This window comes from Sorex fumeus, unplaced genomic scaffold (assembly GCF_029834395.1).
Source record: "Sorex fumeus unplaced genomic scaffold, SorFum_2.1 ptg000122l, whole genome shotgun sequence".
Taxonomy (NCBI): Eukaryota; Metazoa; Chordata; class Mammalia; order Eulipotyphla; family Soricidae; genus Sorex; species Sorex fumeus.
In genome coordinates, this window is record NW_026606179.1 from 10,918,142 (window position 1) to 10,940,174 (window position 22,033).

Consider the following 22,033-nt stretch of genomic DNA (forward strand, 5'->3'; position numbering starts at 1 on the left):
TATATATATATATATATATATATCAGAGCCTCTTGGCCTGTATGGGAATGCTCTTGGTGAGTCTCTGAAAGGTGAGGCTCAAGAGAAAAGCCCAAAATGGGTTGGAACAATAGCCAAGGGCTCTTGCCTTGCACATAGCCCACCCAGCTTTGATTCCCCAACATCCCATCTGGTCCCTTGACTACCACCAGGAGTAATTTCTAAGTGCAGAGCAAGGAGTACACCTGAGCGTTGCCAAGTGTGCCCCTCACACACATAAATCCCAGAAAACAAGAGGACTGAATCCAGCCTTGTTGGGGAACTGGTACCTCTGGGCAGTGGGGCTCATAGCCACTCCTCTGCTGGCCGGCTGGGCCCGGAGTCCAGAGCTCCCCAGAAGCAGGGCAGGAGGCTGAGACTGGGAGTTCTCAGGCAAGGACTCTGCAGCGACTTCCCCACAGTCCTCCCAGGCTGAGAGAGACTGAGCCCTTCAGCTGGAGCACTGGAAGGGGTGGACCAGGTGTGGGGACAGGAGCCCTGGGGGCCCACCACCAGCATCACCCACAATTGAGTGGCTGAGGGGACTTGCTTCTTTCCCTCACATTCAACCTCTTGACCTGAGCAAGGGATCTGAGCAGATGCCATATCCTCGAAGAAACAGTAGAGAAGTTGGGCCGTTAATGGCCACTTTTTATAGTGAAGTAAATTGAAGCCCAGAGAGGCTAAGCGAGCTGTCAAGGTCACACAGCAGAATGGATTCCACCCAGAGTGGGCTATAAGACCCTGACCCTGAGTCCCCCATACCTATTCTACACTGTGAACTCAGGCTCTTGCCTGTCCTGTTCCATGCTGGCATGCAACGGGTAGGACATGGTGGGGCCCTCAGAACCATTTCACATGCTGGGGACCCTAAAAGGTGGCAGGGGGTCTTAGGATTAGGGTATCCCTCCAGATGGCCTGAGCCTCCTCTGTGCTCGGCCTGGACTAACATCAGGGATCCTAGTTGCAGGATGCAGATCCTTGTGGAGTCAGATCAGAAGAAATCACAGATAGGACTTAAGCGTGGTCTCAGCAAAGCCCGTCTCGGTGGGGGGTGCGCGCCCCCTGGCGGCCAGGTCCTGCTGAGGCCGAATGTTTGTGGCTTGTGGGTTGGTTGGGGAGCCCAGTCTGATAGGACGTCGCTTGGAAACCAAACACTGCTGATCATGATACATAATATGGGCTCCACATCGTTTCACTTGCATTTGATATGTGGATGCTGGTCAGAACCCTTGCATTATTATTTCGGGGGTGGGGGTGGGTTGCCAGTGCTCAAGGATCACTCGTGCTGGAGCTCTATACATGGTGCCAGGGCTAGAACCTGGATCGGCTGTGTGCAAGGTGGGTGCCTTACCTGCTGTACTATTGCTTTAGCCCAACTCTTTGGGGTTGTTTTGGGGTCACCCCTGGTGATGCTCAGGAGTTGCTCCTGGCTCTGCACTCAGGAATTATCCTGGCAGGTTTTGGGGGAACCATATGGGATGGCGGGGATCAAACCTGGCTCGACCATGTGCAAGGCAAACGCCCTCCCCGCTGTCCTAACACTCCAGCGCCCTCAGGGCTCACCTCTAGCCCAATATTTTTATTGCCGTGAACCCATGACTTCTCTGATACAAGACACACAGGCCAGAAGATTTTCATTTTATTTCTGCTCACAACTCCCCCAACCCTCCCCCCAGCCCCAGTCTAGATGTAGTCTGTCCCCAACACCTTCACCAAACACTGATTTTCTCCCACAGCAAAACTGAAAACTCACACTACCGCCCTGCCCAGCCCCCCACCCCCTCCCGCCTGGAGAACCACTGCTCTGTGGTCTCCACCCTACCCCACAGCTGGTCCCTGTCACCTGGCTTGTTCCTCTCCTATTGTAAGATCCTGATCTCCTCCCACTCCTCCCTGGTTTCAGCTCACCCTCCTCTCCTGCTCCTCTTGGGTAGCTCCCTGGCTTCTTGCCCCTGGCCTCACCTGTGTTTCCAAACTCCCTCCTGCCCGCCTATTCCTCAGCCCTGTGTGAGTAGAGGGGTGTAGGGAGGAGAAGGTGGTGAAGGGGTGTAGGGAGAAGATGGTGGTGGAGGGGTGTAGAGAGGAGATGGTGGTGGAGGGTGTAGGGAGGAGATGGTGGTGGAGGGTGTAGGGAGGAGACGGTGGTGAAGGGGTGTAGAGAGGAGATGGTTGGAGGAGATGGTGATGGTTTTGCGGAAGGAAGTCAGGGCCAGGGCTGAAGGCAGAGGAGGAGCGTGGCGGGGGCAGGGCTGCAGTGACGGCACTCCTAACTGCTACGACCCCTCTGGCTCCGGGCCTTGTACACCTCGATGAGCAGATCCTTCACGTACTGAATCTCCCGCTCCACCGACTCGGCCCGCTCCCTCAGCTCCCGGTTCCGGGCCTCCAGCCCCTGGCACTCGCCCTCCAGGGCCTCACCCTCTGCCCTCTTCCTCTGGCGGTACCTCAGAGCCGCCGACTTGTTCTGGTCCCTCTTCTTTTGCTTCCGGTCCCCACGGATGGTGGCAGGGTGTGGGTAGGGGACCGGGCGGGAGGGCTGGGGTGGTGGGGGTGGAGGGGACTGTTGCGGAGGCATGGGTGCCAGCGTTGGCTCCCCCTGGCCAGCCTCACCGCGGCAGTAGATGGCCAACAGATCAAGGGTGTCCAGGGTGGGAGGCTGTGGGAGGTCAAAGGTGGGCAGAGGGAGTGGAAGGGGCAGGGTGGGGACTGGGGGCGGCGGGGAGGAGGGAGGGAGCAGGGGGGCGTCGAGAAACAAATCTTCCATCTGCTCCAGCTCCTTCTTAAGAAGGGAGGCCATGGCTTCCAGGTCAGGGGGGGGTGGGGACTGGGGGGGCAGGGGACCTGGGGGCAAGGGGGATTCCAGAGGGAGGAGGGCCGTGAAGTCAACCCGCTCAGTCATCCAGTCAGAGAAGCCGTCACCTGCAGGGAGACACACGTTCCTTGTGAGGTGCTCCCGCTGGGCCTCCTCCACCCCGCCACCTTGCTAGCCCATCCCTGCCTGGGTCTTTTTCGTGACTCACACCTTTCCACTTAGGCTTTGGCCCAAACATGACCAGTGTGCGGAAGGCTTCCTGGCTATCTGCTCTGAGTGGGGTCCTTAGTGTCAAATGCTTCCCATTTTGCCCAGCATGTTGTCATGGAATGTGCCCTGCCTAGCTCTTCTCCAGAGTGAGGGCCAGAAAGGCTGAAGGAAATTATGTGGGTCTAATTCCACGCGTTTTCCCCAGCACCTGAACCTCGGCCTGGCACAGCCAGGGGTCTCAGTGCTAGAGAATGAATGAATGAGCAATCCTCCACCATTATTCCCCCTCCATTCTTGACGAGGCCTTACCTGCCAGGGGCTCTCCCCCCCCTGGAAGCCCGCCCTCCAGGGCTCCCCCGAGGACCTCATAGGGAGCCAGGGGGGCAGGGGCCAGGGGGAGTTTCCCATAGTCTACGAGCCAGCCCAGCCCACTAGCTGGAAGTAGGGCCCTGTCCAGCTCCAGCCCCAGGGTTGCCAGGAGAGACATGGCTGCAGGGCAGATGCTGGGCCTGGATGATCACAGAGGCGACAGGTGGCACCAACAGTGGAGAGGACACTCGGCAAGTTGCTCAGTGGGGTGTAGAGAGACACCAAGGCGAGAGTGGAGGACCTGAAAGTAGGAGACAGAGGGGAGGGTCAGGGCCACACGCACCCATCTGCCAAAGTGAAAGAGAACCAACACACTACCAGATGCCTGGGGAGTCTCATTCCCTCCAACCAGGCCTAGCTTTGGCCCTTCCTACTAATCCCCCAACATCCCCACTCCCAGAGGAATTCCCATTAGACCTGATAACTTCAGCATAGAAACTTAATGGGACCTCCCAGGGGAATTTCCATAGGCGCCCCCCCATACTATTCCATTTAAATTAAAAGAATCTCAGGGTCATTTTATTCTTGCTGCACCCCTTTCTCTAAAATTTTTACTTACTTTTGTTTTTTGGGCCACACCCAATGGTGCTCAGGAATTACTCCTGGCAGTGCTTGGGGTTGAGGTGGTGTGTGTGGGGGGGCGTGTTATCATACGGGATGTTGTAGAGTGAACCCAGTTAGGCAGGTGCAAGGCAAACTTCCTACCTGCTGTACTCCGGCCCTTTCATAACAATGTTTAAAAAAAATAAAATAGGGGACTGGAGCGATAGCACAGCGGGTAGGGCATTTGCCTTACACACTGCCAATCCAGGTTCGATTTCCAGCATCCCATATGGTCCCCCGAGCACCACCAGGAGTAATTCTTGAGTGCATGAGCCAGGAGTAACCCCTGTGCAACGCAGTGTGTAACCCAAAAAAAGCAAAAAAAAAAAAAAAAAAAGTTTATTCTTCATTCCCTAACTTCCACCTCAAACCAGTTCCCAGGGGGAACTGCGCCCCTATGGGGACCCCCCCCTCCCCCCGTTATTCCAAAAAATCCCGCTCCATCCGTTTGCTTTACCCCACCCCATCCCAGGCTCCGCCTCTTTCTCCGGCCTTAATCCCTGGTGAAGGCAGCCTAGCCACACCTCTAATTCCAAACCCCACCCCTCGCGATGTCGCAAGTGCTAGCTCCACCCTCCCTAAAGCCCGCCCTCTACTCGTCAATCTAACCAGGTCCCGCCCCAGCGGGAGTGAATGAACGGAAGCAGTGTACGGCGCCTGAGCAATGTGGCGTTCTGACTAACTCGTCTTTCTCCACGCGGTGTCCTGGCCGAAAGCTCAGCGCATGCTCCGCCGTCAGTGGGCTCACCCCGCCCCTTTGGGGAATCAGTGCGCATGCGTGAACGCGTGCTGCGCATGCGCCTTGCGAAGAGCGCGCGCCGAAGCAGGAGAATCAACAACCCCTCGTGAGACTACTGCTCAGCGCTGCGACGCCCCCGCCCCCGCCGCCCGCCCCGTTGAGCCGAGTGCGCATGCTCGGCTGCACACCGCCGCCGTTCGGCCTCTTCTGCGCCGGCGCGACCGTGATCCCTCACTCCCGTCTCCCCACCCCCTCTCAAGCCCGCTCGTGAGGGCGGCGAGCTTCGAAAGGGCGGGAAAGGCGGTTGGAAAAGGCGGCCCGAGCGGTTACTCACTCCATGGCTACGCAAAGAAGAGGCGGCGGCGGCCTCGGCTGAAAGGGGAAGGCGGTAGTAGAGGAGCGCAGACGCGGTGAGCGCGGCGTTGGGCCGGGGGCACGTAGGGGGAGTTCGCGCCTACAGGGCCATGGCGGGGACTGACGCAGAAGGCGCGGCGGCGGCGCGGTCGCGTGAGAAGATGTGGTGAGCGGAGGCTGGGGAATGAGGCGGCCCGGCGGGACCCGGGCAGATATACCGAGGGCGGCACAGCGCGGCGTGCCCGGATCCTTCCGCGCCCCGCCCCGCGCTGCCCCCCCCCCGCCCCCCGGGACGCTGCTGCAGCCGCCGCCCGACCCCGACTCCTCAGTCTTGTTGGTGCCTCTGACCCGGGCATCCGGTTCCCCCGCATCGTCCCAGTCGCTGGGGCTCCAGCCCTTCCCCGGCGCTCGGGGTCCGGTACCCCTCTATCCGACCCGGGGCTTCCACCCCTCGCTCCCCGCGGACCGAAGCTCCTGTTTCCGTCCCGGATCCCGGGACTCGGCCGGTCCGTGCCTCGTCCCCTCCCCCGCGCTTTCGGCCGCCTCCTCTCCATCCTCTCAGCCGCAGTTCCTAGCTGGGGACCGGTTTTAGACGGCTCGAAGTTGCCGGGTGTCCGGGAACTTTATTCAGTCGCGTGCCGGCGGGGTTGTACTGGGGGCCGGTGGCCGGCTGGGTGGCCTTGTCAATGAAATCGGGCGGATGGAGCCGAGACCCGGATAAAGGGAGCGGCCGCCTTTGAAACCGCAGCCTGACCCCTGCGTGCCTGGCGGAGGCGCTGCTCCGCGTCCCGGTCTCATCCTGCACCCAAATCTTCTGTTTCTCCTCCACGGTGTCCACTTCTATCCCCAACTCCCATTCCAACTGATGGACGCCCAGCGCCTCCAGGCTTTTAACTGCTTAGACAGTGGGAGAGCACTTGTCCAATGTTACCTTGGGGGGGTGGGGGGGCACAACGTTACCTAGGTAGCTCAAGGGCTCAAGGTCATTATTCTGGAGTCAGACTGTGAGTTCAAACGTGGACTGCCCTTGAGACATTAGCGGCTTCCTTTCCTTGCTGGTGCCCAGTTTGCTCCGTGGTAAGATGACAATTGATGAGCAGTGCCTATTTAGGTCTGCCAGGATAACTGTGGGTTCACTAGTGGTCCTCCTCCCTGCCTCTCCGCCCCTCCCCCCACCCCCATTGCACAAAACGGAGCTGCAGAGGGCTTTTTTTTGGGGGGGGGGTTACTCCTGGCTGTGCTCAGGGGACCATATGGGATGTTGGGAATCAAACCCGGGTCAGCCGCATGCAGGGCAGACGCCCTACCCGCTGCGCTATCTCTCCAGCCCGGCAGAGGGCTTCTTAACCCGGGGTGATTGTCTACAATGCGGACCAGCAGTTTAAAACTGAAGGACTGGGTCTCTTGGGCCTCTCAGTGTCGAGGTTGAAGTGGTGGGGTTCAGAGAATTATTGGTAAGAGGTGGGACGATCTTACCCACCCCCAGTCTTTAAAGGCTTCAGGTTCTGCTCTGGGACTGGGTTTGTGTTTTTAATAAGTCCCTATGAATCACAAAGTTATTCATGATTAGGTTTCAGGAATACAGTGTTTCAGCAAATCACCTTCACCTGTGTCCACTTTCTTCCACCAGTGGGGAGGGGGGCCCCCCCAACCCACCCTCCAGGGGCACTCCCCCCCATCTTTTGACTTGGTTGCCCATGGGTTCTCATGCATAACACTGGACTGACTGCCCTTACCCCTGCGAGGCTCTCTTTGTGTAGTGTTCCCTTCCTGTCCTGTCCCCCAAAGGGTTATGCTGAAGACCACCTTTCTGGTGCTTTGTTCCTGTTGCCTTTGGGCATTTGTTATTCCACTGTTAAGTTTTTGTTTTGAGGGCCATATCCAGTGGTGCTTAGGGGTTTCTTCTGGCTCTATTCAGGAATCTCTCCTGGCAGGACTTAGGCCGCCCTGTGGGATACCAGGGATTGAACTGGGATCAGCCACAGGCAGGCAGGTGCCCAACTGCTGTACTGCTTCTCTGCTCTTTTACTTTTCTATAATCCCACATATGAGGGAGCTCATTCTGTCTTGGTCTCGGTTTCTCTAACTTCACTCTCCAGATCGGTCCCTGTAACAGCAGATTGTACAATTGATTGTACAATTTATCTTTTCTTATGGCTGAGAAATACTCTTGTGTATGTTATGAACCATAGTTTTTCCAGTCTACCCTTCAGGGAAGGGGTGGCACACGTCTGTTGGTTGTTGGAAGTATTTTTTGGCTCTGCTCAGGAGAGACCCTTGGGGGTGCTTTGGAACCCCCATGTAGTGCTGGGGGTTGAACCTTCATCACCTGGATGCAAGTGCCTTACCCCTGTGCTATCTTCAACCGTGGTTGTAATGACCATTTTGTTGGGGATCATTTCTGACTTGCATAGAAGTTGCCATGGTAGTGCAACATTTTCATTTCCATGTACCCTTCTCTACTCTCCCCACTGACATTGACATTGCTGTGGTGTGTATGTCACCCCTAAAGAACAAATGTAATACTGCCATATTTCTGAATGCCACACTTTATTTGGATGTACTATATGTGACCTGAGGCCCCAATTGGTTCCAGGAACCTTTCCAGATGCCGTGTTACAGTCCGTTGCCCTTTAGCTTCCTGGTGTTGTAATTTCTCAGATTCTCGGTGTCCAGCAAGTATTCTGTGAAGTGTCCCTAACTTGGTTTTTCCTTACAGACTGAGATGACAATTTTGTTGTTTATGTATTAAGTAAAATAGTTCCATCGAGAAAGGGGACAGATTCTAAGGAGAATGTGGGTTTCTTAAGTGAGAGGGAGGAGGAAAGCCAAAAGGAAAGGAAATTAGTGCCCGAAAGAATGCAGGCAGCCCCTTGGTGAAGTGTCTAAAGGAGAGCTTGGAAGTCTTGCTCAGAAGTTTCGGGACCCACTGACTAATGATTCTCTCCCAGCTGGGGCTGTTCATTCATGCTGGGCCTGAGGATGCCATGCTGCTGGTGCCCTGTGCTGCTATGGTTCTCAGACTGTACCCAGCCATGCTCAGGGGGACCATGTAGTGCTGGAGGGCAGGGGTTGAGGGCAGGGGATTGAACCCCGGCTCTCCTATGCAAAGCCTGGGCTGCACCTCCCTGCGCTGACTGCAGCCCTGACTGAATACTTTATCTGACAGGAAATGCACGTCCTAGATAGGTAGGACATGCAGTTTCCAGCCCCTGTGCCTTTCTGTCTGACCATTAGCGGGCATCTATACTTTCCCCCTTGTTCTGAAGGAGCCCCACTCCTCACCCCGCCCCTCCAGGCACCTTGACTGGGCTCTGTAGCTCTGTTCCCCAACTCGTCCTTCCCTGCCTATTCGATGTGTAGCCCAGGGGTATTCATCCAAGGTGCCTTGTGGACCAGGGTCTTGGGACCTTGTACCCTGACCCATGCCTACCTCCATCCCGTGCCTATATCCCCTCCAGGGCCCAAATACTCCCCCACCTCCAACAGGCTTGGAGTGCCCAGACCCTTGGACTCCAGAACTGGGGCAAGAAGCAGGGGTGGGGCTTTTGGGGACTCTTTTTCGATGCGGAGGGACCAGGCTTGGGGAGTGAGGCGGTAGGCAGTTGCAGGCAGATTGCATCACCCGCCTCTTTGATGGGAGGGGATTCTCTGGGGGGCCTGCACCTGGCAACAAACAACTCTTAGCAGACAGAGCCTTGGATCAGGAGAGGCCTCAGCAGGGGGGATGGTTGGGGCCAGGGACAGTGGGCTCCTGCTTGGGACCCTTCGAATTTGCGGCAGAATGCCAAAAGGGGCTCTCAGAGCCCAGTGGCTAATGTGAACCTCAGGGGGCAAGACAGACACCAGGAGGTGAAAGGGCTGTGCTCAGCCACGCTGCCAGAGCACTGCTGTGCCTCAGGCCTCCTGGGGCACACTGTCTCCTCCTGAGCTTTGGAGTCCCTGTCCTAACCCAGGAGGCCATACAGTCTAGCCTTTCACCTCAGGTTTGCCTGCTGTTCAAGTTATTGGAGGGAAGAGACACCCCCCACCCCCGCCCCGCCCTGTGAGCCCATGGGCCTGAATGGGGTCCTTGCTGCTGTCTGCCGAGTGAGGCAAAGTAGCTCTGGAGACAACAGCAGCTTCACATCCCTGCCCCACTCCTGTGACCATCCTGGTGATAAGCCTCCTTATCCATAAACTGGAGGATAGACTGTATCTGTAGAGCAATAGAATCCCTTGAATGGAACCTACCCTGTGGGAAGCACCCTGAGGGTGTTAGGGGTTCCTGTGAAACAGTCTGCAGAGCCAAGGACTTCCTGGGCCCTTCAACTTCCATATCTGCTTGCTTGCTTTCACTTGTTCCACTGCTCTTTGCTTGTATGGCCTTGTGGACAGACATCTGTGAACAGGGCAATTTCTCTTAAGTGCTGCAAGGCAAGGTCAGACTCCCCTTGTTCCCAGAATCCAGCCCTCACCTCAGTACAGATGCCTCAATAGACCTCAGTTCTTTTTTGGAGGGTTGGGGCTTGAGGCACACCCAGCAGATCTCAGGGCTGCTCTTGGTTCTGCACTCAGGGGTGACTCCTAGTGGTGCTGGGGGTGGAACCAAAGTTGGCTGTATGCCAGGCTGGCTTGAGCCCCTGTGCTGTCTGTCCCTCCAGCTTCTCAGTTCATGGGGGGGGCACTCCTGGCACGGTCTGGACACCATATATGGTGCTGGCGATTGAACCAGGGTCAGCTGTGTGCAAGGCAGGTGCCTTTCCCTCTGTACTGTCCCTCCAGGTCCTCCTCTCAGTTCTTGGTAAAGTGAGTGGCTTGTGCAGAGGCTGGAATTTGACACCTCAGCTCCTGAAGAGGTGCATGGTCAGATTTCTGGGTTGGAGGTGGACCTCCTGGCAAACAAGGGCAGGAAGGCCAAGGCCACCTCAGTCGGGGAAAGGGCAGAGAGCCCCGGATGGCCACGTGACCCAGCAGCTCAGAGTCCTGATGCCAGCACATAGCCTCTGTGTCCCCGTCTGTTTCCCCTTCTATGTCCTGCGGCTGAGTAACTGGGTATTTGTGGCTTCAGCAGTGCACTTAATCCCTACGTTCATGGAGTCAAGAATTGTGTCCTGGTCCGGGAGGTGGTGCAGGACTCAGGGCTTGTACCTAGCATGGATCTACATGCTAACACATTCCCAGGTTCTGTGAATTAAAATGTGGACATTTTGGGGTACGTTGCCCAGCCTACCACACCTCCCCTCTTGGGACTTCATTTTTTTTCATCTGACTGTTAAGGCCCTGGGATGTCCCTGTTCTCTTGTCTCCACATGGTCTCAATCTAGGTAAAGGACAGGACAAACAAGGTCATTGATGGTGTCCTTCAGCTCAGGGTACCATCACTCTACTATGTGGCCAACAGTAAGAGGATGCACACCCCTCCCTCATCAGTGAAGTGGGGCCTGTAAGAGCCCCCTCCTCAGAAGATGGTGATCAGGATCCAAGAATTAAAAGGCTGGTCTAATGCTGGTCCTGGCTCAGCTTGCTCAGCCTTCCCACACCCGTAGGCAACACGCCACATGTTTTCTGTTGACCTTAAGTTAATTTAAACACTAGTTTTGGGGCTGGAGTGATAGTACAGTGGGTAGAGCGTTTGCCTTGCACGCGGCCGACCAGGGTTCAACTCCCAGCATCCCATAGGGTTCCCCCAAGCACCACCAGGAGTAATTCCTGAGTGCAGAGCCAAGAGTAACCCCTGTGCATCACTGGGTGTGGCCCAAAAAGAAAAAACTAATTTTGATGACCCCCACCCCTCTCCCCATTCTGAGGCTGGACAGAGCAGAGCCCAGCTCCACTTGGAGGGGATCAGGCAGGGAAGGTCTGAAGAGAATCTGAGAGAGGAAGAGTTTGGCTGGGATTCTTTTAACTCTATTTTGGAGTGTTGGTTTTAGTTTGGCTTTGTGCTGCTGAGGATCAAACCCAGGTCACATACAGACAAGGGATGTGGTTTACCACTGAGACCCATTTCTGGTATGGGCCCCACACCCCCTTTATCTTGCTGGGAGGCTTGGGATGCCCACCATAAAACCCTGAGAAGGTCCCAAGAAGAGGGTGTCCAGGAGATCTTAGGGATCTGGGCAGAGTTGGATGACTTTGCGAAAGGTTCAGAGAAGATTTGCTCTAGAAACTGACAGGATGGTAGCCAGAATCTCCTTAGGGGAGCAGGAGATACAAGCAGCCACAACTTCTGCTGCAGACTTGCACTTGGCTCTGTTGTTCTGGGCAGCATCCATGTGTCTGCTATGTCGAGGTGTGAGCTAGGGTACTCTTATTTTCTCTGCATTCCTCCTGATCAGAGTGGTCATGCCCAGTGTTGGCATGGGTGGAAATGGCTCTGGGATCACTCCTAGTGAATTCGGGGACCATATGAGGGTGCCAGGGATTAAACCCTGGTCAGCTGCTCCCTGCAGTCCTGCTGTTCTAACCCAAAAATGACTCAGGAGGAGTGCCCTGTGACGGGGCTGCTTTCCCCTTGGCAGCAGGGCAGCCAGTGCCCACCATATGGTGGGCTGCAGATACCTGGTCCCCCAGTGTTCCTGAGATGCAGAGAAAAGGAGCAGGATGTGAACCTGGCGATCTGTCCTCCACTGCAGTCACAGTGTGAAGTATAGAGGAAGGTTGAGGCAGAGCATGGGGGAATCGTTGGCAACAAACCCCATTCCACATGATTACTTCAAGAGCCTTTGCTTGCCCTCTGTCCCTCTCCGAGCTGAGCCTAGATGAGTCAGTAGGCTGGAGGACATGCTTTTTGGTTTGGCGGCCACACCCAGTAGTGCTCAGGGATCACTTCTGGGTGTGCTTGGGGACCTTATGTAGTACCTGGGGTCTAACCTGGATTGGCTGTGTGTAAGTATGTGCCTTACCTGCTGTGCTGTCTCCTGGAAAACTTGCCTTACATGTTTACATGTGCTTTACGTGCTTTCCTTAAGACCATTGGATCTTCCCACCAAAAAACCCTGATGGGTGGGATAGGAAAGAGCAGCCGTCACCTTTTTTGTTTATTTTTTAATTTGGTCCACACCTGGCTGTGCTCAGGGCTTATCTTGGCTCTACACTCAGGATTCACTCCTGTGGTCCCTGGAACCATATGGGGTTCTGGGAACTGAACCTAGGTGTGGTGCCCTACTAGCAAAAATATCTTTCCAATCTGCACATGTTCAGTTTTTCCCATACCACGTGGAGTATGCAGCTGGGGGAGTTGTGTTTTGAGAGTGAAGGTGACAGAGCTGCCCAGGGATGTCCTTAGAGAGCAGGGAAGGAGATTGCATTTGTGGTGGGAATGGGGGTGGGAGTACACCTCCTTAGAAAAGTCCCCATCAGAGCCAGCTCGGACTGGGCATCCTGGGGCAACTTCTGCTTGTAACTTAAGCAAGCTACTTCAGTTTGGAACCTGGTTTGTGGTGAGTTGGGACACTGACTGGGGAGCTGTGTGGGGAAAGTTGGGGTTTTTGTTTGTTTGTAGCACTGTAGCATTGTCCTACCATTGTTGTTGTTCATCGATTTGCTCAAGCGGGCACCAGTAACGTCTCACAACAAATTGTGAGACTTGTTGTTACTGTTTTTGGCATATTGAATACGTCACGGGGAGCTTGCCAGGCTTTGCCATGCGGGCAAGATACTCTCGATAGAGGGGTGGAGGAATTGAACCCTGGTCGGCCACGTGCACGGTAAACGCCTTAGCCGCTGTGCAATCGCTCCAGCCCTGTTTGTAGAAAAAAAATTTTTTTAAGTATTTTTTAATTGAATCACAACTGTGAGACAATTACAAAGTTGTTTATGTTTGGTTTCAGTCAAAGCCCAACACCTATCCCTTTAAAAATTAATGTTGTTGGGACTGGAGCAATAGTACAGCTGTTAGGTGTTTTGCCTTGCATGAAGCTGACCCAAGTTTGATCCCTGGCATCCCATATGGTCCCCTAGACTGTCAGGAGTAATTTCTGAGTGCAGAGCCAGGAGTAACCCTTGAGCATCACTGGGTATGACCCAAAAAGCAAACAAACAAAAAAGACACTTTGTGGGGAAAGTATTGTAAACAGGCTTGCCTCACACTACATAAATGCCCAGAATATTAGTATTGGAGGTCATAAGGGGCTATGGTTGGTCCCCATTCACGGCATCCCCCCTCCCCCCTCCCTGCACCTCTGCCTACCTAGTGCACAGAGAAACTGTCTCCATGGCAACTGTTTCTATCTCAGCGTGACCTGTACCTTTCCATTCTCCCCCACTGACATCACCATTTCCCCAAGGAAGCTGGTGTTGATTACAGGAGTGAGGCTGGGGAGCAAGCACAGGTGTGTTCTCTCTCTCTCTCTCTCTCTCTCTCTCTCTCTCTCTCTCTCTCTCTCTCTCTCTCTCTCATTCTCCCCCTCACCCCTGCCCCTCCTTCAATCTTAGTGTGGTGCCATTGCACACTGGCAGACCACTGCCCCACCAGGGAGGGTGGTAAAGGTTGGGATTTCTCTGTCTTTCTGCCATTCCATTGACTTCCTTTTTAAATTAGAGCCTGTTTCAATTTTTACCATTTATTTAAAATATATATTTAAATGGTTTTTAGTACATTTGGAATTGTGTAATCACAGTGTAATTTGGTTTTGGTTTTGTGGCTTAGATGGCACTGCTCAAGGCTTGATAACTCTAGGTGGTGCTGGTGGGGGATTGAACAGGTGTTGGCTGCCTGCAGGTCAAGCACCCCACATACTGTACTATTTCTCCAGCCCCCACAATCTAATGTTAGACCATTTCCATCATAGCAAGTAACCAGGTCTTTCACCATCTCAGGAACTGTTGACCTTTTCCAAATTGGCTATACTCTTTCATGTTTCCACTGTGGGTAAAGGGTGTGTGTGTGTGTGTGTGTGTGTGTGTGTGTGTGTGTGTGTGTGTGTGTGTTGCCACAGCTCACTTCTAGGACCTTATGAGAGAGACCTTCCTGGCTGGTAATGGACGTCTCCTAATTCTGATTCTAAGGACACTGAGCATCTTTCCTGTGCTGGTTCTGGGACACTGAGCATCTTTCCCATGCTTCTAATATGGCATGGACATTCATGTCAGCAGCCCTTTGCCCAGAATTAGATACTAAGCTAACCTTCCTAGATAACTTGTCCACATTCTTCAAACATGGCTTCCCCTTCCAGGAGGGTTTCCATGCCTCCATGACACTCTCATTGCCCGTTCCCCAGGCACTTAGTCACAACTTCCTTTGGGCTTCTAGTAGGTTCTAATCAAGCTCTTTACTCATTCAGTGTACACTTTGTTCTCCTATACTAAGACTTTGTAAGCTGAGGATAATTTTTGCTACCTTCCTCCCCTTCTCCCCCCCCCCCCTTTTTTGGAAGCGGGTTATTACGCCCAGCAGTGCTCTGGGCTTATTCCTGACTCTGTGCTTAGGGTACCCTATATGAGGCCCTGGATCAAACCCAGGTTGGCTGTGTGCAGGGAAAGCACTTTACTGCTCGTCTACCTCTCCAGCTCCTCTCTGACTTTTTTTGGGGGGGGCGGGTCACACCTGGTGATGCACAGGGGTTACTCCTGGCTCTGCACTCAGGAATTACCCCTTGTGGTGCTCAGGGGACCTTATGGGATGCTGGGAATCGAACCCGGGTCAGCCACGTGCAAGGCAAATGCCCTACCTGCTGTGCTGCAGCCCCCCTCTCTGACTTTTTAATACATGTGGTTAGTACATTAGCTCAGTAGAACTTTGGTAATCATAGGTGCTGGCATGTGGTAGGAGAATACTTCTTGAGGGCTGCCTGTTAGTATAAACACAGGTAAAAACAGGTTGGAGGACAAGTTGGTATTCCCCGGGAAGATTCAGGTGCAACAAGTTCGGTGGCCAGTGGTGCTCCTGCTGGGGCTCTGCACTGCGAGAGTGCCAGCCTCATTCCTGTGGCTTGGATCAGAGACCTGCTGCAGCAGTGGTCTGCGGAAGCCGCCTGCAAGCCCTGCTGTAAGCCTGGCAGAGTAATGTGGGAGGTTGTCTGAGGGACCGCAGGGAGGGAAACAGAGCTTGTAGTAACACGATGTGGTAGGGAAGAGCCATGACCACACACCCTTGTCGACTTTGAAACACAAAGGTCCGTCCACGCTCTTGGCAGGAGCCTGCTGGTGTTGGAGCCAGAGTAGAGGGTGGTGATCAGAGACAGCTTTGTCAGTGATAGACTTGGGGTTTTTTTCCTGACGGGGCAGGGGCACACCTGGTATTGCTCAGGGTTTAAATTTTTCTCCAAATTTTGGCTCTGCACTTAAGAATCACTCCTGGCATCTTGGGGGATTATATGGGGTGCCAAGGATTGAACCTAGGTTTTTCGCATGCAAGGAAAGTGCCCCCAACTCTGGAGTGAGAGAGTCTTTTTGCCACCTTCCTCCGCCCCTCTCGGAGAGCCCGGCAAGCTACCGGGAGTATTCGATATGCCAGACACAGTAACAACAAAGTCTCCAATGGAGACGTTACTGGGCCCGCTCGAGCAAATCGACGATCAACGGGAGGGCCTTTACCTTCCCTGTTTAGGGGCACCTTATATGTAGTAGAGACAGCCTTGAATTTGAGATGGCACTGTGAGGTTTCTGCCATGCATTCTCACAGAAAAGAGCTCCAACCTCTGAACCTTGTTGTGAGGGGTTTGAGGCAGCGAGGTGGATGCTAGGCTACCACTGCTCCCAGCCAGGCAAGTCCTTAGTTCAGGTCACGAGGCTTCCTTCCACCTGCTGTATGGACACTGGTGTTCCCACTGCCCTGGAACCCGCTTGGGTTACTTAAGCATCCTGACAGACTGTCTTGGCTGAGATTCGGGTCGTGGTCCAGTGTGGTTGCTTTTGATCTGTGTTCTGGAAGGTAGACTGGCTGCATCTTGCCTGGGGTGAGGAATAGAGAGCGTTTTTCTGTGACCCAGGAAATTGTTGGGTGTCTAGGTAGTGTCTAGTCTGTTTGGCTGCTACAGGTGGGCCCGGCTAATGGTGGCAGAAGAGAAAAATCTTCCAGAGCCCCTTCATCTTTGTGAACGCATTAAACTTTTCTCCAAATCTTAGGCTTTTTTTGTGGGATAGCCACACCTTGTGGTACTCAGCGTTTATTCCTGCCTTTGTGCACAAGAATTACTCCTTGTGGTCAACTTGGCTACTGTTCAGCCTGGGGTCGAACCTGGGTCAGCTGTGGAAAAGGCAGGTGCCCTCCCTACTTATTGTCTCTCTCTGGTCCCGACTTTCTCCAAGTCTTCCTTTTGGGCTTCACACAGCAGTGCCCAGGGCTTACTTCCGGCTCTGTGCTCAGGGATCACTGCCGGCAGACTTCAGGAACCATACAGAGTGCTGGGAATCGGACCTGGCTTGGACACATACAAGGCAAGTTCCCTGCTGGATGTTACCTATCACTCCTGTCACCTTTCTCCAAGTCTTAGGTAGTTAAACCCATGTGGGATGGGGCAGTGGAGCCTGTCCCTGCCTTGAACTCTGCTGTTGTAGCCCCACCTGGTGGCCATGACTGAATGCAGCCCACAGCACAGCCTGAGCCTGGGGGAATCCTAGGAGGGTCTTCTGGCTTTTCTGCATGGTGACAGCAGTTGGTTGTGGCATGTGGGACTGAGACGGGGTGGATGGCAGTGCCCCGATTACCTCAGTCTGCGGCTGGGTAGAACACATGTGCTTGCCCAGACACATCCTCCACCCTTCCCGGGAAGTGTGCCCCATTTCTTCCTCTTCTTCTTTGCTTCACTTTGGCACTGTCAGCTTCTACGGAAATATGCTTTTATGGTGCAAGTGGGCAACCTGGATCTAATTGATGCTGTAGTCTGGATTGGGGAGGGAAGGTGGTGAATAGACCTGGGTCCCTTCCCCCACCGTGCTGACTGTACAGGTAACGCTGGTAATCACAGTTCTCTTGAGCCCCAGGTCCCCTCTCCCTGCTTCTGTAGGGAATGTTTGAGTCCGGGCTCTGCTGACCTCTGACCCCACCTTTCCAGGGACTCTTCCATTCCCATTCAGTGCCCCTTAACTCAGATCTAGTGGGGAGATGGGACAGGCAGGGGACCCTCCTTCCTGTGGGAGAGGCCTGGGCTCACGCCTAGTGATCCCAGTGCCTGTGAGTACGGGGGGTCCTAGCTGTGTCTCCTTGAAGCCATCACTGCAGCCAGGGGCACAGAGCTCCCCAATGGAGCTCTGGGCTTGTGCCCATCTTGGCCAAAGGTGTTAGGGTCTGCTGTTCGGAGAGGGACATGTCCTGCAGGCCCTTAGGGGAGAGGTGTGGGGTACTGGGGCGTGTCTCTGTCCAGAGGACTGAGTTCTGAGGTCAGTCAGCGGGAAGCTGAAGCAGGACCTGGAGCCATTCCTTGCTCCCCTGGTCCTCTTCCAGGTTCCTGGCAATCTGGCTGAGGTGGTTCGGGTGCCTGCTCTACCCTGTAGTTATTTCTGGACCTTTCTTTCCTTGTTTGTGTGGCAACTGCAGGAAGCAAGAGGGTGCCTGCCTGGTCCCACACCCCCCTGCTGCCATGAGAGCTGCCTGGTCCCCACAACCTCCAGGCCACACTCTTGGGCCCCCGGTTGCTTTTCTCCTGCCCCATCTGATCGTGTAACTTCCTCTGCTTTGAAAATCTTCCCAAGGTCGCAGACGCCGGTGGATCTGCTTTGGGAGCCTGAATAGCTGCTGCCACCAGAGTCTGGAGCCATGAGCGGGTTTAACTTTGGAGCCGCGGGGGCCCCAACAGGCGGGTTCACTTTTGGCACTTCAAAGACGGCGACGACCACCCCTGCTACAGGGTTTTCTTTCTCCACGACCGGCACTGGCGGGTTTAATTTTGGGACCCCCTCCCAGCCAGCTGCAAGTACCCCTTCCACCAGCTTGTTCTCACTCACCTCCCAGACTCCAGCAGCCCAGAACTCGGGGTTCAGTTTTGGAACTTCGACCCCCGCATCGGGAGGATCTGGCTTCTCCTTGGGCGTCAGCATTCCAAAGCTGAGCTTGAGCCATGCAACGGCCACCCCCACCACGGCCACCACTGGCGGCTTCGGGCTGAGTGGCAGCACCCTCACCAATGCCATCTCCAGCACCACCACCTCCAGCCAGGGTCCAGCGCCCACTGGCTTCGTGTTCAGCTCCGCTGCGACCACGTCCGCCGCCCCCTCCAGCACACCCGGAGGCTTCTCATTCACAGGTGGAGGCTCGTCCCAGACCGCGTCCTCTGGTTTCACTCTTGGCTCCTTGGGGAGCACAACCCAACCTACAACACTTGCCACACTGCCCTTCACTTCAACCACACCAGCAGCGGCCACAGCAGTGGGGACCACACAGCCTGCTGTTCCCACCCTTGCCGCTGCCAGCACCAGTGCCGGAACTACGCTCTTTGCTGCCATAGCCACGGCTCCAGCCCCAGCCACCACCAGCAGCAGCACGCTCTCCCTTGGCACCGCGACCTCAGCTGGGACTCCCAGCGCCGCAACACAGGGCTTTAGCGTGAAGACCCCTGGAGTCAGTTCCGTGGCCTCCACAACAGCATCCACCACCACAGCCACCACCACCACTGCTGGCAGCACCTTTCCCCTGAAGTCAGGAGCACCAGCTGGCCTCTCTGGCAGTTTGCAGGCCCTGCCAAGCTCCAGCTCAGCCGCGGGAGTGTCAGCCAGTCCCGTGATGACCTATGCGCAACTGGAGAGCCTGATCAATAAGTGGAGCCTGGAGCTAGAGGACCAGGAGCGCCACTTCCTGCAGCAGGCCACACAGGTCAATGCCTGGGATCGCACGTTGATCGAGAATGGTGAGAAGATCACCACCCTGCACCGCGAGGTGGAGAAGGTGAAGTTGGACCAGAAGCGGCTGGACCAGGAGCTTGACTTCATCCTCTCGCAGCAGAAGGAGTTGGAAGACCTGCTGAGCCCACTGGAGGAGTCGGTGAAGGAGCAGAGCGGGACCGTGTACCTGCAGCACGCCGACGAGGAGCGTGAGAAAACCTACAAGCTGGCAGAGAACATCGACGCGCAGCTGAAGCGCATGGCCCAGGACCTCAAGGACATCATTGAGCACCTGAACACGTCCGGGGGACCCGCCGACACCAGCGACCCACTGCAGCAGATCTGCAAGATCCTCAATGCTCACATGGATTCACTGCAATGGATTGACCAGAACTCAGCGCTGCTGCAGAGGAAGGTGGAGGAGGTGACCAAGGTGTGCGAGGGGCGGCGCAAGGAGCAGGAGCGCAGCTTCCGGATCACGTTTGACTGAGCTGGGCTGTGGGGGCGGGAGGGTCCGGGTTCACTGGCAATGAAATTTTTGTTTGTTCTTCCTTTCCAATGGTCGTGTTGTGAGAACGCTCCTGTGTGTGTGTCTTCGCATCAGCAGTCTCTGGTACAATCGACCTTTCCATCTGCTCCTCGCACACTCCTCTCTGGCCATCTGTTGGCAGCCGCTCTGCCCAGCGCACTGCAGAGAAACCAAGGCTCAAGGGTGTTGGCAGTGAGCGAGACTTTCCCATCAGCACCCAGGTGGACTGCAAATCACGTGCAAAGATAGAGAATCACAGAGTAGGTGGGAGGTCAAGTGAGGGACTGAACCAGGGTGCGGCAGGGCTCAGGTGAGCCGGAAAACCTCTCCTGGCCTCTTCCTAGCTGCCACCTCCTGCAGACCTGTCTCACCTCCTCGAGGAAGCCCTTTCTGCTGCCCTAAAGCTGGGTCACGTTGCTGTTCTGAGCTGGCCCCTTAAATTAACACTTGCCACACTCTGGTCGCGCGGGCCTCAACATTAAATAAGGAACCCTATGGGTGGGGACATTTCTGTTCCCTCTTAATCCTTGGCAACAGTACCTCTCACTTAGAAAAGACTCACATGATACTAACCAATTTGTGAAATAGCTACAACTCCAGAGTCTACAGACTCCATCTGAGCTTCCCACGCCATGGCACGACTGGTGCACCCCGAGTGTCCTGTGTTAGCATCTATATGCTCAGCTGCACTCACATACCCAGAACTTGGTATCACTTTCTTAAATAAAAATGTGGAACAAAAATTGCTTCTGTTTGTGGGTGACTTACAGTGGGGCAGTGGGGAGAAGGCATCTTCTAGAAGCTGAGTGGGGTTCCTCTGAAGCTCTGCTCAGCAGAGGGCAGAACTCACCTCCACTTTCCCCTTGATGTTTCATGCACAGTTGTGTGTTCACAGTGAGGGTGGATCGCATGAGATCTCCACATGGCAGCCTGACCTTCCCTTGGCACCCTTGGTCTGTGCATGCCAAGTCTAGCCCGGTGCTCTCGTTTCCAGAAGTGAAAATCAGGTACCACCTTCTCCTTCGGCTTTGCAGACAGGTCCCACCCCAGCAGAAACCCTGAAGAATCCTAGAGGTCAACTTGAAGAGGGAGACCCACCCCCAAAAGACTTCTCAAAAACTTGACTGCACCCATAAGGTCACTTTGTGCCCCGTGAGACACTTATGTAACACCTCTCTGACCTGGGGTGGGGTGTCACACAAACCCCTCATGTTTGAAGCCCCTTAATCTGGTGCTGAGGCTGGGTGGGGACCCCGTAGTTGCGGCAGGTGGTCTGAGCCTGTGTTTCTAGCATGCCTGTCCATTCAGAGATGAACATCCGGCGCCAAACATTCTTGTGACTGCATTGGTAAATAAAAACAATTCGAGGGGCTGGTGAGTTTGGTCACAAGGAGGAGAGAGCTTGCCTTGCATACTGCCAACCCCACAAGCCACCAAGCACCAAGATTGACCCCAAAACCAAATTAGAGGACTGCGCTTTCTCCCCACAGCCAGTGGTGTCTTGGGTGCCCCACTAAAGGACACGGCAGCTCCAGTCTACTCATGCAGTGGATGGTGGTGGTTCCTCAGGCACAGCTGCAAATGGAGGGAAGGGCTCCCAGGTTGATGGTCTCAGCAGCAGCTGGCTAGGTGCCACCCTCCGGGGGTTTGAGAGGGACTCCATTATAACTGCAGTTTCCCTTTCCAGGAAGGAAGCCCGCTGCCCCACCAGCGCAGACAAACACCTGCTTAAGTTCTCTGGCTTAGTTAATACGGACACAGCAATGTGGTGACTAATTCGGAATCAGGCTCTTGAAGGTGACTCCTCACTAAACTTCCTTTCTCCCAGCTTAGGGATAACAGTGGCAAGTGGATATACGGCAACTCTCCTTTTTTATTTACAGAGTACTTTGTTGTGGGGGTCACACCTGCTTCGAGGCTACTCGTGGGTTCTCAGGAGTTGCTCCTGCCAGTGTTGAGGAACTGTGTGTTGCTAGGGCTTGAACCCAGACCTCCCTGTGCAAACCATGCTCTCCTGCCCTTCGAGTCTCCCAGTCTTTGACTTTATTTTGGGCTTCCCCCATTTCAGTCCTTGGGCACCAGCAGTGCAGTGCAGCTCAGGCCAGCAGAGCCTAGGGCTCTTAACTCGGGCCCTTGGCCCCGCAGGATAGCACCAGGATCCTGAACTTTGTTTTTGTATGTGTTTGGTTTGGGGGCCATACCCAGCGGTGATCAGGGGTCACTCCTGGTGGTGCTTGGGACCACATGCAGTCTCTAGAGGGTTTGGCTTCATGCAAGGTAAACATTTTAACCACTGTACTCCCTTGAATTTTTGGGGCTTGGGGGGATTTGACCACACCGGTGGGCTCTGTTCGGGGATTATTCTTGATGGTCTCCGGGGACCATAGCAGTGCCAGTGATGAATCCCACACCAGCTGCGTTCAATGCAAGCACCTTCCCCCACTGTGCCACCACCTGGATGTCTGCTCTATTTGGATAAAAGATATTCAATGGCTTCTGAAACTTCTGGAACTGAAAGTGTTGGCTCTCACAGGCTGCCACACCAGGCCAACTGACCATTGCTCTCAAGCTTCCAAACCACTCAGATCCTAGCCAGGCCTCACTCTCCCTACCTGCCCCGTTCTGTGACCCCCAAATACTGACAGGAAAGGATTGGCAA

At 54.8% G+C, this 22,033-nt stretch overlaps 2 protein-coding genes across 2 annotated transcripts; one reads left to right on the forward strand and one right to left on the reverse strand.

Annotated features, from left to right (window-relative positions):
• Positions 1-1,778: 1,778 nt before the first annotated feature.
• Positions 1,779-5,379, reverse strand: ATF5 (activating transcription factor 5). The gene is made up of 3 exons (XM_056136620.1): positions 5,089-5,379; positions 3,353-3,653; positions 1,779-2,940 (listed from the first exon to the last, which is right to left on the reverse strand). Exons 2-3 carry the CDS (start codon positions 3,528-3,530, stop codon positions 2,288-2,290), a joined length of 831 nt encoding a protein of 276 aa, XP_055992595.1. The 5' UTR covers positions 3,531-3,653; positions 5,089-5,379; the 3' UTR covers positions 1,779-2,287.
• Positions 4,965-20,101, forward strand: NUP62 (nucleoporin 62). The gene is made up of 2 exons (XM_056136619.1): positions 4,965-5,164; positions 17,721-20,101. Exon 2 carries the CDS (start codon positions 17,785-17,787, stop codon positions 19,333-19,335), a length of 1,551 nt encoding a protein of 516 aa, XP_055992594.1. The 5' UTR covers positions 4,965-5,164; positions 17,721-17,784; the 3' UTR covers positions 19,336-20,101.
• Positions 20,102-22,033: the final 1,932 nt, after the last annotated feature.